The sequence below is a fragment of the Tachypleus tridentatus genome, chromosome 2, assembly GCF_004210375.1.
Source record: "Tachypleus tridentatus isolate NWPU-2018 chromosome 2, ASM421037v1, whole genome shotgun sequence".
Lineage (NCBI taxonomy): Eukaryota > Metazoa > Arthropoda > Merostomata > Xiphosura > Limulidae > Tachypleus > Tachypleus tridentatus.
This window is the reverse complement of record NC_134826.1, coordinates 115,861,048-115,878,298: the sequence shown is the minus strand read 5'-3', so window position 1 is coordinate 115,878,298 and position 17,251 is coordinate 115,861,048. Positions and strand designations below refer to the sequence as shown.

Below are 17,251 nucleotides of genomic sequence, written 5' to 3'. Positions count from 1 at the left end.
TAATAACCCATATTTTAATAGTGCATAAGTTTTAAGTTCTTAATTTCAAAATCTTTACAACATCTGGATAATTGTCAAATTTTTTGTTGATACTTTTATTTCTCTATATGAGACTGGCAAATGGAGGTTAAGACTAATAGACAGTGTATCCTTACCTCAGTGTGGGTACTACTTCTTCAGTTCCAAAACATATGGTACATTTTATATCCCACATTCTCGCTTGTATTCTGGGATCTTTTTGATTAGTGAAGCATTTTTTTATTATCTTTTAATTTATTTTTGTTTTGCTTGTTTTTAGGTTATAACAAAATAATATAATTAGTCAGGATTTTATTTGCTGTTTTTAACACAGTTCTTCCTTTTCATTTTGTTTATTTAATTTAATTAGTGTATATATTGGAGAAGGATTTCTGTTTTATCTGAAATGTTTTTTTCTCTTATTTTAGCCTTTAGTATTTTTGGAACAATTGACTGGCACATCGAAGTAAAAATACTAGTTTCATTTAAATGTATTTTAAGGAAAGAGAGCCTTAAGATTTCATTTTAAAACCTTCCATCTCCTGTGAATTGTATTTTTTCTCTCATGGTGCACCCAATATTCTGTTACACCACCAACTTTTGGAGTGAACTTATGCCACTGATTTCTGTATAAAGAAATCTATATGTTTATGCACAGTTTGTATTAAAATAATTGTCAAATTTGTAGTTGAGTTGTATTCATTATGGTAGTTATAAAAAAAAATTAGTTCATCATCTATAGTTAATAAACTTTATCATTATTTTAAAGTATATATTTTGAAACTTCTTTGTTTTAATCATGACTGTTTGGGTTAAATTGACTTTATCTGACAGAGTTATAACTAGTAAGCAGAAGTTTTACAGTGTGTTTGACATCATGTTGAAAATATGATATCATATTTGTAATTAAGGTTTCCTTACAAAATATCAGACTTTATTTTTTATTTTACCATTGTAATTGTTCTGCTTCATGGGTTATTATTTTTGTAATTGGCCTTAATTTAAACCAGCTATAAATGTTAGTTAATGTAATTAGTAAATAATAATTTACTAGAAAAGATGGAACTATTTAATAGAATTTTTCCTGCTGTTTTTAGATTAACCTTATTCTTACTGAATTTTGTTAGTCATTAAACTTACAAGTAATTCATTTTAAAGTGTAAAAAGAGAAAAGTAAACCATTCTGTTGAAACTTTTAAGAATTCAAGAAACCTAGAATGAGTAATGAATAAGTGTATATGAGGAACAAGAAATCTCAGCCCTGTTGAAATTCATTCAAGATTATATATATTATTTATTAATTGATATTCTGTTAATACTTGAAATTTACAAATATAATTGATGATCTAGTTTTAAGAATTTTTTAACAAGCTTTTCTACTGTATAGTTTGGAAAGAAGTCTTTAAATTTCACAACCTGGTATTCATATTCCTTAGCTTGTTCGTAAAAGGAGGCTTTAGATTTTATGTTTTGTATTGTTTATCTTAACAGTTTCTACTTAGTGTAGATTAATTGGAAATTTTTCTATGAATTTTGTAAAAGCTATGTACTTTGCATTGAAGCATGGCTAATTATATTTTTTGCTTTTCTCATGAAAATCATTTGGTTTTACTAGTACTAGTAGTATAAATGTTGATGTCAAACAAGTCAAGATATAAATGTGCATAAAAAATAAATGTAAAAGAAGTCTGGCATCATTCTTGTATTAAATATGGATGTGATTATTAGATTTAAGTAAATTAATTGTTCTGTAAGAGTAACATAGTTACTCTTAATTGATAAATTATGTTTTGTTAAACTTAATAATATTGTAAAACCTTTTTCTTCATTTTGTTATGTTTTTAATTTACTCCATAGGTGACTAAAGAAGCATATTCTTCACTTCAGTCGTCAGACACAAGCTCTATTCAACATCATAAAAAGAATGGTAAATCTTGAAATGCTAATAAGTTAAAATTTTATCTTACAAGTATTTCAGCTGAAGTGCCATAACGAAGAAGGAATTTATATTATATCTGTTATAGCCAGTACAAATAATTGTTCTGTTTGATCATTTCTGTAGATACTATAATTCATTCTGATAATTACCAAATTAAATATTTTTTATCGACTGAATTAGACTTCTAAATGTCTGAACAAATATTTTCACTGATTTATTTAAATGTTAAGTGCATGACTACTGTCTGCAAGGGGTATGTTAGCATTAAACCTACATTAGATTTATGGTTTGTGTCTTGTACACTAGTTATTTATTTTCATTGTATTCAATACCCAGTTTTGTTTGGTCATTAAAATAAGTGTTCACCAAAATCAGTTGTAATTGTTTCATTTGTACTACAATTACAGTGAAAGAAATTTTCTTTTGTTACTAAGTTTAAGTCTTATAAGGCTAAAATCTGAAGCTCACTTCTTACTGTTTGCACAGCACAGATAGACAACATGTAGTTTTGGATTAAATTTATGTTGACAGATTTTGCATAGCTCTAGTGTTTAAGCTGGTGCAAAACTATAGTGCTTTGTTGTTAATTAAGCACTCATTTGCTTTTATTGTGTTGTAAATAAAAAAATGCAAATTCTTTGTGTAATAAAGATGAATGCATGATAAAAAACAAAACAAATGTAGGATAAATGACTCTGAATTCAATATTAACATTTTTCTTTGTTAGTGGTAGCTCAAACTAGGCTGCATACACAATTAAATTTTTATAATAAGAAATGTAAATTTGACAAATTATTTTCTGTTCAACTAAGTGCAAAATATGTGTTTGTATTAATATGAAATGCCCAATTTTTATTTATTTATAATTGTACTGTTCATGATTTCTTAACAATGTAGAGCTTTATATTTTAATGAGTTACTGTTGCTGAAACGTTTTAGGTAAATAACAATATAAGGAGCTTAGAAAATATTTCCAGATTGAGTATGCATTTAACCATGTATATTGTAGTACTTGTTCAAATAGAATTGTAAAGTTATGATGCTATGCTTTAATTAGTTTCACATAATATTAATTTTAAAATAATTGCCAGAAACCCATATTAAGAGCATTATTTACAAAGATCTGACCTTTAAAAAACAAGAGTATTGCAAAATAAGAGATTACAAGATTCTGAGTTTACAAAATGTATTTTCATACCTGATAAAAGAAACCTAGTAATTAAGGAAAGGGGAGAGCATGACTTCATTTTTGTTTTTATATTATCACTTTAGTGTATGATCTGTGAAGATTAGGTATTAAAAAATATTGAAATTATTTTCAGGGAAAGAACCATCAGTCAAGACAACCATACTTGCTGCTGCCATTGGTGTATGTAGTTTCTTATTAGGGCTTTCTGTCATAGTCTATTGCTTACTGCGTAGCAGATTTGGAAAGAGAAGAGCTTCTGATGAAATGATTCTTCAAGCTCAAGCTGCAGTTATGGTATATATGTATATTTTTACTTGTTTGTTTACTGCAATAAATAATAATATGAAGATAAAGCATCCTTTTAATTTGAGATGGATGATATAAAACTTCATATGAATTAAAATTTTAAATTTTTTCTGAAAAAGTTAAACTTTTTTTGCTTCTGTATATAGCAATTATGAATATATGTTTTTGCAATATACAACTATTTATAGGTATAATATTTGATATTGTTTGAATCAATAGGAGCATGTCGTGAGTGATGCATGTGACTTCCTCTATATGCCTCAACTGAACTATCACTTCTTGTTTGGCATTGTTTGTGCTTGGATGTGTTTCTTGGTTTTATGCTTCACATTCAGCTTTAGTATTTTCTTAAAGTAGTTTTCATTTAAATTACTTCCAGATTTATTCAGACAATTTCTTCATTTTAATTTAATTCAAGTTTATTACAGTTGCATTATTATTTATAATTTCGTTTATGGTTGACTCCTGTTGATTATGAATTCTGAAGTTTATGTTACCACTTTGGAAGTTACACCTGCAACTAGCACTATATTAAAGGCTTCAAATATTAGTGAACCAGCAGAAATTTCTTTGTTTATTCACAGGGACTGTGAATGTTACATTGGCCAACCTCTATCTCTGGATCTTGCATCACTTCCTCACAAACATACAGATTCTGTTCAGGCTTATGAGGACTTGGATTGCTTATTTTTTACCTCCTGATTTTACCATGCCCTTCCTGAGGAGTCATACTTTTTATGGTCATTTTGGATTTTGTTTCTAAGATATGTAATGTTTTATTCCTTGCCTCTATTTCCTATTAACTATCCCCTTCCTTACTACATGACCAAACTTCAAATCTCCATTTGGTTTTCTCTCCTCCCAAGATATTTGGATACATGCTACAAAATATGCCTCACAGTTGAGAGCAGTTTTCTCCTATATGACTTTGTTCCATGGAATTCTTAATTCACCATACCCTTTCAGCTGTTTCACTTTCTGCTCACAAGGTTTTATTGCTTTAGAGACATCAACAATCTACTTCAGTTGCACACATATGTGATCCTGTCAGTGGGCTCTTCATGGTCAATAGAACTTTGCTCTCGATCCCTTGACATTGGAAGCTCCAATTACCCTTCCTCATACCCTCTTGAAAAGTCTTCTTTTGTGATTTGATAAGGCTCATACATCAGCAGGCATCCTACTTCATGTTTCTTATTCAGATTTACATTTATTCATGGAAACATCCCTTCAGTTGTTGTGATATGTGGACTGATCACTAAGAGGTATCAAGTTGTTATTCTGTCAGTGAGCTGTCTTTGCATATCAAGGTTTTTGAGTTTCTCATCAGACATTGTCTCGTGAAGATACATTCTGACAATTCTACAGTTGTAGTGCATATCAAGGGGGCATCTGATGAAGATGTCATTTTTTTTAGTAGATTAAATCTCTTATATTGGGCCCCAAATGTACCACGTTCATTTCATTACCTGTCACATCTGGGTGCTTTCAATCTTATAGCTAATTCTCTTTCACCACCCTGACAAAATTTATCCAACAGAATGGTACTTAGATATTTAGATCTCCCTTGTATTCTGGTGGCTTTGCAGTTTGTGAGGTTTTTCCATATGTACATTTGCTATAGCTCTTAATCACAAATTACCCTTTGGTCCCCGGTTCTTCATCCTTGGTCTCTGCCAGTTGGTGTCTTAAGCCAGAATGGTTAACCTATATTACAATTTTAAAAAGCCAGAACTTTTGGTTTAGAAGTTAATTAAATATTGATGTATTTATGATATTTGTCAACAAGATTGAGAGACATAATTTTTTAACACTTATATTTAAATATACAAACAACAATACAGTTTATAAGGGTTATTACTAATAGTTATTACAAATAATTATTTATATAAAAAAATTTTACAAATTCACAAACAATGTTCATTCTTCTATCTGATCTGGAGCTGATTATTTTATCAGTGATCCAGGTCCATGAGGTGAAAATTATTTTTTATGTTTGTACACAGCTACTCTTCTTTTGACGGGAATGTTAGCTAGCTCTACACTTGTTTGGCTTGATGTGGTTTACAAGCTAATTTTTTACTGAGGAGGATATCTAGTGTACTTGTTGCAATACTGACATCTGAAGTTAATTCTCTGAAGTTGAATGGTTCATAATGTTGTAAATCTGTAAATTTTTCTGGTCAAAATCTGGACTTTTCCAATTAATAAGTGTTAATCACAATGATAGGTTCCTAGGCTTATAGTATACTGACTGTAATGACCAAATAATATTCTGTTACTGTCTCTTGGCTTTTATACACATTAGGTAAGATTCTCAAATGTTCAACAATATTTAAATAAAAGCTTGTATTGTAGCAGCTGAAATACTTTGCAGTCAACAGGTTAAAAAAACACAACACTAACGCTTCTTCATTTTGTAACATTTTTTCGTTCGCCATTTTGGATCGAAAGTGAAACAATTTGTAAGTAGGTCAAATGCATGTATGGTGCTGACATCTAGCGTTAAAGTTAGGTATTATTGAGAATGAATTAACTCGTCTGTGGCACTGTGTTACTGATCGGCTTGGACGAGTTATCTCGTCTATGGCACTGAACAGGTTAAACATTGTTGATTCTTACTCTTGAGAATCTTTTACAAATTTAGAGAATAGATGGGACTTCTGTGATACACATCTTACAAAATACATCACATGCATCAAACTGCAAAAAACACATATGTTAAAATAAAGGCATAGTTGTAAATCTTTTCCAGTTTTGGGGGGTATTTCTGTCATTGCCTTGTTCTGGTTTCTCTATCTAATCAGTGTGGGATTCTAGCAATTTTTGTGAGTGGAGAAAAGTACTGTATCAGAAGTTATAACTTCCCAAAAATGAAAATGTTTTTCTGCTAGGAACATTTTTCCTTATATCTTCCACTAAACCTTGAGGTGCTGGTTTGGTAGAGGTATATTGAGGGAGTCAAATGCATCAAATATGTCATGTTATTAATGATGGAGAAATGACACAGTGATTTGTGTGAGAGACATGTTACAATCATTTGATTCCAGGAGGGGTGAGAGGAAGGCTTGTGGCATGCGTAAAGAAAACATTTACATATAGAGGGCAGCACTAGACAAATAGGAAAATTATAACTTCTAGAGAAGTATCAGCAAATTTTATAAAGATGATTACTCTTTATTAGATATGTGCATAAATATGTGGTTTCTTTTTTTGGTCAAGGCAGTCTTCTCTCAGCTTGAAATGTTTTAATTAAGCCTTTTTGTTATCAGTGCAAGAATTTCAGCATACATTCTATGCATGTCAGTTTATAATTTGATTGTTAAAATACAGTGATAACTGTTTTGCGTGTGTATGTTTGTGCCATTCTAGCAAATTTGATAAAGATACAGTCCTTTCTTAACAGTATTCAAGAAAGTTAACATAATTCAGAATGTCATTATAAGAAAATGATTAAGATAATTCAAACATGTAACAAGTAACTTAAGTTGTGAGTCTTGGATCCATAACCATTAATTGTTCATAAAAGTAATGTTCACAAGAATGTTTACATCTTTATTTTGCTCCATTGTTGACAAATCTTGTTAAATGAAAAGTCTTTAATTCTTGTGATATTTTATTATATGAAGATGACCAAAGATCAAAAGACAAATTTCATAAATGTGAGACTTGTTGTGGCTCACTTATTGCAGAATTTGATTAAATTATAAGAGATTTTCAAATATTGAAGCTAAACTGATCTCTTGATAAAAGGTCAAAACAACACAGAATGTGAAGTCTTTATATTGTATTTGTTTTGTTTGTTATTTAACATAAGTTATAAGTATTTGTTCTTCATTAAGGCAGTGTGATCCCAAAGGTTGAATTTCATGTAATTTTTGAATACTTTTTTGACAAGTAATAATTAGATTGTTTGCTTTAACTGAGCATAAAAAAAATCAGTTGGGTGGATATCCAGGGAAGAACCTAGGTGCTTACCTATGTAATTGTGAACTCACTATGTACTTTAATGGCAAAAATGAGCTCTGAGATTTGTCATTTTCTTTGGGTAAATTTGAATTTTTTTAAATCATACTTCATATAAATCAGAGGTAACAGAAAAGACAAAGTAATTTTATTTTCTCTCCAATCATGTAGATAGGATTATTGAATTAACTCTCATTGTTTTTGTAATCATCAAGACTATTTTTATATTATGATATGCAAGTTAAAGCTTGGATTGCCTTACTGGAAAAGCATTTTAAATATTTGCTTGTAAGATTGATTAAAATTCTACTTAAAAACCTTGTAGGAGGAGAATGGATTTATTCCTGGAAAACTTCAGATTGATGAACATGCAGATCTTGGAGACTTCCATGAAAAACTGAAAGAAAAGTACTGGCAGATTCCACGTTCATGCTTTGAAGTCAAAGATACTGTGCTGGGTAATGGACAGTTTGGAGAAATTCATGAAGGTATTGCAAGGCGAAGAACTGAGGAAATACCTGCTCTAATTCATCAAACACGTTGTAAGGTTTTATCCTAACTGAAATATATTTTATAAAAGTCTGTATCTAGTTTTTGAGTGTGTTTGGGAAAAGAAAATGGGTTGAAGTGTATTAATCAACATTCAATTCTCAATTAAAAGATTCTTGAAAGAGATTTATATCTATATTTTATGCATCTACTTCACAAACTAAAGTTGTTATTGAAACATGATTTGGACCATTTTGAAAATAAAATGGATGTGTCTTTGTATCATGCTCTAAAGTGTAAGAACATGTGCTAAAATCTTTTAAGTTGTTGTTATGAAAGCATTATTTTCATTTTATATTAGTGTTTCATTTTTTGCAGATAGTATAAAGTGCAATTTCTGTGACATTTTAAACTGTGTTGAATGTTTTTTTCAATGCAGAACTGAAGATTTTTATTTTAAGTACCACTTTGAACCTTTTGAGGTTAAGAAATGATATGTGATTGCTTTCTTACTGTTCACGTGTGAAGTTAATGTTGGGATGTATAGAGTTAATGTGATTGAAAAAATTAAGTGTATGTTCTGTAGATGTGAATCCCACAATCGTGTTTTCTACATATCTGTACTAGTATAGTGGTGGATGTAATGCTGTATTAATTGCTTGTCATGGGCTAGAACTGGTGATATTGGATTGCCCATGCTTTGGCCATTTGTTTGTGTATAGTTGTGGTTGTTGAACATGAAGTTTGTCTTCATCGTGGTGAATTATATGAGGGTTGCTAATTGGTTGCTGGCAATGTCTATTGATGGGTTAGAGTCTTGGATATAAAGTTCTAAGGCTATCTTGCAGGCTTCAGCAGTTGGGACTACTGTAAAGAGGGATATATAACATCAAAACTGGCCATTAAGGCTTTATGATTAAGTTGATTAAGATTAGACTTGAAATTAAAAGAGTCTTTGAGGAATGAGGTGGCTGATGTTACATATTTGGAGAATGCCCATGCAATGTATTTACCAAGATTGTAATTAAACAATTCATATGTGGGCATTATTGGTCTCAGTGGACAATCTGGTTTATGAGGTTTGGGGATGCTGTATATTTGTGGTGTGTGTGAGTCAGTCTTGCATAGATAGGAATAAAGTGTTTTTGAAATTGTGTTGGCTTTTTTCATTTTTTAGTAGTATTTTGTTTAGTTGCACTTCATGTGTCTTTATACCCTATGATTTAAAAAATCACAAAACCATCTACTGCTGCATACCATATATTCCTGACATTAGCAGAAAAATAACCAACATTTGGCAAAAACTAGTAACAAAATGTGACATTCCAGTTATTGCCAAATTTATTCAAAAACCAGACACGAAAGTAAGATCTATATTATGTAAAAACTACACTGACAAACACCACACCAACATTATTTATAAAATACAGTGTGATAACTGCCACAACTTCTATATTGGAGAAACAAGTAGGAAAGTGGAAACCAGATTCAAAGAACACAAAAAATCACCTTCACATGTTTTCGAACACTGCAAATCAAATAAACACAACATAACCATAGAAAACACCCAAATACTGAATGAAGAAACAAACATAAAGAAATGCAAAATTAAAGAAGCCTTACTCAAGCCCAAAATAAACCAATACAAAGGAACACCGTTATACCTATTATTAATAAATATATTCAACATCTAAGCACACCATCTGTATTCCTACACTCAATTACACAACTGCCTTCAAACATGTGTTCAGCTATCAGTCAGTTATTTCTTTCTTTACGAACCTGACGATGACTGAAGAATGTTGAAACATTGTTCGTTGATCTACATAGTGCTTTCTCTACCCATACTAGCTGTTTTTACTTATATAATTTTCTCTACAAGTGGGTTTTCTCATCATCACGGATTATTACTTCATACTATTGTTCAAACTACACATCTTATTAGACTTGTGTCTGCCAATATGTGTGGATGTATGGGTTCTATGACCACATTTGGATAAATATTTGGTACAAAAGTCCATTGGAATTGCATTTAGTTTTTTTCAAAGTTTGACTAGAAGCTTGTGAACTTTTGGTTTATAAGCTTTAGGTACTTTTTTCTTATCTTCTTAATAATACCAGAAGATATGTCAAGTATTTTTGCAGATGTTTTTTAGGATTTGAAATTTCTCTTTTGTTCCTGTAGTTTTCACTTTGAAGATGAGTTTGATTACTTTGGTTTGACTTATGGTGTGGTTTTAGGACTTGTTACTTCCCTAAATATGCTGTTGTATGAATGTTTTCTGTCTCTGTGGAAAACACTAAAGAGTATCTTTGTTGGAATGTTATGAACCTTGGCTTTATATTACTTAATAGTCTTGTTATCTCTTTCAATATGGCATTCTTTTCTGTGTATGTCACGAGATTTTACTGAGCTGCATTCTACATTTAATTAAAGTACTTTAATATCGTAGCACCAAAATGTAACTAATAATACAAATGTTAATTCTATAATGCAATATTAAAAAAAATACCTAATTTCTCTGAGTATGAGAACTGACATTTGCTCTCCAGGTATTCCCTTTTTACTAATTTATTTACCATCTATTTAACTTATTCATTATAATATTGTTATTACTCAGGAAAAGCTTAATTTTTTAGCCATCAATCTTATTCTGTTACAGAGTCATAAACTAGAACATTAGAGTCCCTGCTACCTCCACTTGTCACATTTTCTTTTTCACAACTTGCCAGTTGTTCTTGCTGACATTTAATACTGTATTACTTTATAACAAATAGAAAACCTATGTTTTAGTTTATCAAGTGACATATTATATTGCAATGTTTTCTGTACAGAGAATTGTATATTTTGCTTCCAGTTTAAACTTTATTTCCATTGGAAAAGTGAATGAGTTTAGCTGGATGTTTAACAGCACTTGTCACATAGAAAACCAACAAAACTGTGATAATTATAGCACATTGTCTGCTTCTTCGTGTTATTATTCTGTGTTCTTTGGTTCATTATTCAATTAACTTTTTTACATGGGTCAAAGGCTATGCTATCATGTTTGTTGACATGTATTTAAAATTTTATTACACTAATATTTTATAAATTTGTCAGCAAGTTTTCATCAAATTGTACCATTCAAAATTTAGTATTATAGGTTATTTAATTTCTTAATTTCAAAATAGATTTTTGTGTGACACATGGTATGTTGAATACAGTACTGGTTCAGATTAGATGTTTGTGTTGTAAAAATTCAAGGTCCGTAATTTCGTACAAATTAGGAACTTAAATTACAAGTATTGACAATCTAGAATATAAAATAATAACCTTCTATCTTTTCTCTTTGCTGAGATATTGCTCATATACTGAATTGAACACAGTTGTTCACTTCTTTCCAGTTTTGGAAATATTCCCTTATATGCACTCACCTTCTGTCTATGACATGTGATTAACAAATCAAAAGCTCAGAATGCCCCCATAATGGCTTTTTCAGTCACTTGAAAGTTATTAGATGTTCTTTCAGTTCAAATCAAACTGGTAACTTTTTAGTCTGCTCAAAATATTTTATTTTTTTAGACCCAAATGCAACTTAGTTACTAAGCTTGATGATTTATTGTGGATGTCTGTGGTATTGATATATTTTTTTTTATTATTTCAAATGTATATGCAAAACCAAAAAAAATTATTTTGTTTCACATCCTCCAAGTGCAAAATTTTATAAGGCTTAGTAACTTATGACAAGCAGCAAACAAGTACAAAGGTTGTAACTACAAGAAGTAATTGTTTGCTTTCTTCTTTTGTTGCTGTTCTATGTTTTAAGAAAAATAAGTATAAGAACTTGTTTGTAAATATTAATAATGTGCCAAGATATGTATAATAATTGATGTGCGAATGCATTTTATAAAGTACTAGTTCACTAAAACACAGGTAAGACAGAACACTTTGAAAATACTGAAGGTCAGTTTTATATTATTGGAAAAGAGAATGAGAAGAAATTATTTAACACACCTTAAGACTTAATAAAAAAACAACATATTTTGGGTGTATATAACTCTTGTAATTTTAATGATAATCTGCCAAATTTCCTGAACATATGTTTACTAATTTAAAAGTTATAGCATGAATGCTATAACTCCAATAGCAGTGCAACACCACTTCTGTTGTAACCAGCACCATTTTCACATCTGCACTTGTTAATCACTTCTCAATGCCCCTCAGTGTGGATTCCTGTACATGTTGAGGGGACCTCCCAGGGAAGGTTCTGTTCTTTCAGTTTACCGTACATGGGATCTAAATATCTACCCACGTGTTTGCAGTATGTGGTGACCTGTGAAGGGGAGGAGAGGATCCTGGTGGTTGACAGGTTCAACCCTAACAACCACTTTGGCCTTGAATTTCTGTAGACAGGTGGGCTTGGGGTGGTCTTTCCAGGATCAACCAAGTATTAGTGTTGGATGTTCTCAATGAGTGTTGTGGACATTATATCTGATGCTGGTGTTCAGGTATAGTGCTCACAAAACCCTGGCATTGCTGCAATGTTCTTGTTTGGCACTGTAGTGCATCCTCTCGTTAGGGCTCCATGATAGGTGAGGTCAGTAGGCACCAAAATAATATTTTTTTATTATGGATCCCCCAAATAAAAACTTAAATAAAATAGTGAAAAAGAACAGTCCATAGGTAAACAACCATGTCTTGAAGATTCTGAGCAGCAATCTTGAATCTGTGTAACACCCGTACCTCATTTTCTTGTATTACATTCTCTTTCAGACAAATCTTTAAGGCAAATGTCTCCCTTTTTTTATTCAGAAGGGACTAGAGGGACTTACTTGCTGGCTCTCCTAAGTCAGTCAAAAAGCTTTGCTCGGGTGACATATTGGTGGAAACATCCACTCCTAAACACAGTGAACTCTTCTTGCATTTGAAGACCATTGTGGATATACCCATTGAGGGTACTCACCATGTTACTTTGAGTTTGTCATGAGGAATTATTGTTGATAGGGATTTTAAGAATGATCCCAGTCAGAGATCCTCACTGGTTTCTCACTCCAAGGAGTTGTCGAAGTAAGACATATCTCCACTCGCAAAAATGGAATTATGATGCTGATCAGTGTCCTAATTTTGATGCTTACATCACGAAGTCCACCTGCCATCATCAAGGCAAGTTATCTTAATTGCAAGATATGACCACATATTCCAAACCCTCTTGGATGTTTCCAATGTCAGTGGTTCGGTCACTCGAAGACATTATGTCATGGTTCCTTGATGTGCTCATTGCGGTGGCAAGGATCACGATGCCTATGAGTGTGAAACAACCCCTCATTGTGTTAATTGTAGTGGCTTTCACCCATCCTACCTTTGTTCTTGCCCTAAGAGGTACAGTGTTTGAAAATAATTCAAAACATTTTTTACCCTGAGGCTTGAAAGTTACTGTCCACCACTTCACCTTGAATGTATGCTGCTGCACTTTGTTCCACTGCTACAGTGGGAGTGCAGATGGATCTCTTTGTGCCTCTGAAAGAATCATTCTTAAACCATGTGAAAACACTTTTAACCTTCATGGTTAAGAAAGTTGATGAATTAATGTCACCACCCATTTCTGTTCCTACCATTCATTCCAGCAGACCCCCAGTTCCACTTCCTGTGATTTTGGGTACAGGCATTTCCTCGCATCCATCTTCTTCTTCGGCCCTGAGATGCAACATGATAATTTGTTCCTATCCTCAGTCACTAGAATTTTTTTTCCAACAACAGAAACCTACCCAATCGACGTAGGGCATGATCCTTGGAGGTTGATAGACCTTCCTCAAATAAAGACAGTAAAGGAAAAAGACTTGGTCAAAAACAGAAGGGCTCTCTATCTAATTTGCCAGCACATAAATAAAAATGTCCACTTTGATATAGTGGAACTGTTGAGGTTTACATTCTAATCTGGATGACATCAAAGCACTGATTGATTCTTACCATCCTGTATGTCTTTTCTTATAGGAAAGGTTTCTGAAACCTGCTGATGCAGTCACCTTTCGGTAGTTTTCTTTGTTCAGAAATGATAGGTTGTGTGATGGTCAAGTACATGTAGGGGTGGCTCTGTTGGTTGATCAGCTCATGTGCCTACCCTATCTTTGCCGCTTGATACACCTTTGGAGGTCGTAGCCATCTGTGTTTCCTTGGGTCATACCATCACTGTTTGTTCTCTCTACCTGTCTCCTGGAGAGTCTTACGATCAATCAGACCTTGATGCTCTCATTGAACAGTTGCTGTTTCCTTTTTTAATCCTGGGGGACTTTAATGGACATAATCTCCTCTGAAGAGGTTCTGATATTGATGGCAAGGGTCACTCATCACAACCTTTCTCTTCAATACTGGTTCTTATACTTATTTTCATGCACCTTGTCAGTCTATTGCTGCTATTGAGCTGGATCAAGCCATCTGGCCCTCTTTCACTGCTCTCCCAGAACTTGATCCTGCTGTCATTTGTATGCCATTGATAGATGACTGCATGGCAGCAGTAACTGAATGTATTATTCAGGTAGTTGCTTAATGTATTCCTAAATCCTCGACATGTTTTCCACAATATCCTCATCCATTGTGGAATCCCATCTGCTACATGGCATGGAAGGTTCAAAAATGGCTTTGGATACCTTTGATAGGTATCCCACACTCTCTAATCACATTGCTTTTCAGCAGGCCTGTGCACATGCTTGGCAGATAAGACATCAAAACCAGAAGGAATCTTAGATTAAGTTCACAACTAGCATCTCTTCTACCACCAGTTCCAAAGTCATATAGGGTAAGATCTTGAAGGTAAATAGGCAGTATGCTTCCCTCCCCATTTAAATCTTGCTCTCAGATGGTCAGAAAGTTGATGATGCCCAGAGCATTGCTGATACTCATGGTGAAAGTTTTTCTCATGTATCTAGCATTGCTGCTTTATTACATACCTTTTTAGCCATCAAAACTTGGGCACAGCAATCTCCTCTTTCTTTTTAGACTGATCATCCCTATGACTATAATCACCCTTTTACACTGGTGCAAATCAAGCTTGCTCTTCATTGATTTAGCAGTACATTGGTTGTACCTGATGATGTTCACTGCAAAATACTAAGCCATCTCTCTGCTGCCTCTTTTACTGTTTGTTTGGTTGTTTTTTAACCAGATCTGGCAAGAGAATGCATTTCATGATGCTTAACACTGGGCTATTGTCTTCCTTTTTTCTAAGCCTGTGAACTATCCCAATATTCTTTCAAACTACCATCCAACTGCTCTGACAAGGTGTCTCTGTAAGATCTTAGAGAGGATGGTTAATGTTCATCTTGTTTAGTTTGAATCAAACAGCCTTCTCTCGCCCACTCAATATGGGTTGTGATGACAGTGCTTCACTGTGGACCTCCTTATTTAACTTCAAATATCAATCAGGGAAGGCTTTCTAAAGTGACAACATCTTGTTTCTGTATTATTTTACCTTTAGTAAGCTTATGATACTACGTGGAGGTGTGGCACTTTGCGAGACTTCCACTTGTATGGGTTTCATGGCCATTTGCCCATTTTTATCAAAATTTTTTAATGGACCAGCAATTCCAAGTTTGTGTGGGTTTGACATTTTCCTGTTCTTTCTCACAGGAACTTGGAGTCCCTCAGGGCTTTGTCTTGAGTATCATACTTTTCAGTATAAATATTAATGCCATCACTAAAGAACTTCTTTCTACAATTGTACAGTTGCAAATGGATTTTGTATCAATGACTCCCATATCTTGTGTCAGTCATCAAGCATGACATTTATTTAGTTGGAGCCACAGACTGCCCTCAATCATTTATAGAAGTGGACCACAGCAGATATTTTTTTTTCCTTTTCTCTGTCTAAAACTATTTTCATGCACTTCTACTGCCAACGGAGTATTCACCACAAGTCCGAGCTCCATCTCAGTGAAGTTATGCTTCCTGTGATTTCCGAGACAAAGGTCTTTAAGCTTATATTTGACTGTAAGCTGCTTGGCTTTCATTCCATATATCAAGCAGCTACTCGTCAAGTAGACAAGGGCACTGAACATTCTCTGTATCCTCTCTTCCACCTCTTGGAGAGAGGATTGATGTTCTATGCTAAATATCTATTGTGTCCTCATTGATTGAAACTGGACTATGGGTCTTTGGTCTATGACTCTGCCAGGACCTCGACCTTGAAGATGTTGAACTCTGTTCACCATCAGGGGCTTCGGCTTTACATGGGGGTTTTCCGCACTTCGCCATTCCAGAGTTTGTACACTGAGTCTCATGAACCTTCTCTACACCTCTGTCATTTGCAGCTGTCTGTAATTTACACTTCAAAACTTACCACAGCATCCCACCTGAGGTTGCCTTTTCCTTTCTTAGTGGGCCATTATTTTTCAGAATAGACAGTCTGCCATTGTTTCTTTTGACCTTCATTACCAGTCACAGCTGGATGAATTGGGTTTGACTTTGGATGATGTTGCTGTCTCCACTGGTCAGCCCATCCAATTATGATTTATTACCATCCACAAGTATTACCTTTCTTTGAGTCATCTGAAGAAAGTGGATACTCCTGATTGGAAGTACTCTCTTCTATTTGCCAAACATCTTTTAACCCATTCTTCCATTCCCATTTATACCAATGGTTCAAAACAGGTGACTTTGCCTCCCATTGGCACAGTGGTATGTCTGTGGACTCACACTGCTAAAATCTGGGTTTCTGTACCCATGATGGGCAGAGCACAGATAGCTCATTGTGCAGCAAACAAACAAAAAAAGAGGTGACTCTATGGGCTCTGCCATGGTATGTTGTGATTCAATGGTTGCACACAGAATCCCCTCTACAGTTTCAGTGCTCACTGCCACATTGTTTGCCATTTCTCTTGCCCTGGATCATGAAGAAGCTATGCATTACACCAATTATATTATTTATTCTGACTTGTTTAACTCCGCTGGCCTTGGAATCACTTCACATTAGTTCTCATTTTGTTCTTGTTGATATATAAAACTGACTGGCCCATTTCTCTTTACCATTCATTTCTTTCTGGTTCTTTTGTATACGGGGCCACATTGGTATTCGTGAGAACGAGCTTGTTGACACTGCAGCTAAGTCAGTCTGCTCACTCTGGTGTTGTCATGTTATTACTGTCCTATATTCAGGGCTTAGCTCTGTGCCAGTTGGCAGTTGACTTGAAGAGACGAATGTGATAAAAAGTTTTCCAGGTTAAATGTTCTGTTGCTCTTTGGCTCTCTTGCTTGTGTAAGGATCAGAAGGAGGATGTTGTTATGGTTAGGCAACATATTGGTCACAGTTTTTAATCTGTTGTTTTCTTTTATCTGGGGCTGATGCACCAATGTGTGGTCTGTGTGACAATAG

At 33.5% G+C, this 17,251-nt stretch overlaps 1 protein-coding gene across 6 annotated transcripts in view; it reads left to right on the top strand.

The window, feature by feature from the left end:
* LOC143244893 (angiopoietin-1 receptor-like) overlaps positions 1 to 17,251 on the top strand; it is a 77,834-nt gene that overhangs the window by 39,424 nt on the left and 21,159 nt on the right. For all 6 annotated transcript variants that reach the window (XM_076490373.1, XM_076490371.1, XM_076490370.1 and 3 more), the window contains 3 exons: positions 1,876 to 1,945; positions 3,280 to 3,440; positions 7,744 to 7,960. In XM_076490373.1, the coding sequence (XP_076346488.1) occupies positions 1,876 to 1,945; positions 3,280 to 3,440; positions 7,744 to 7,960 (448 nt within the window). The remainder of the gene's footprint in view (positions 1 to 1,875; positions 1,946 to 3,279; positions 3,441 to 7,743; positions 7,961 to 17,251) is intronic.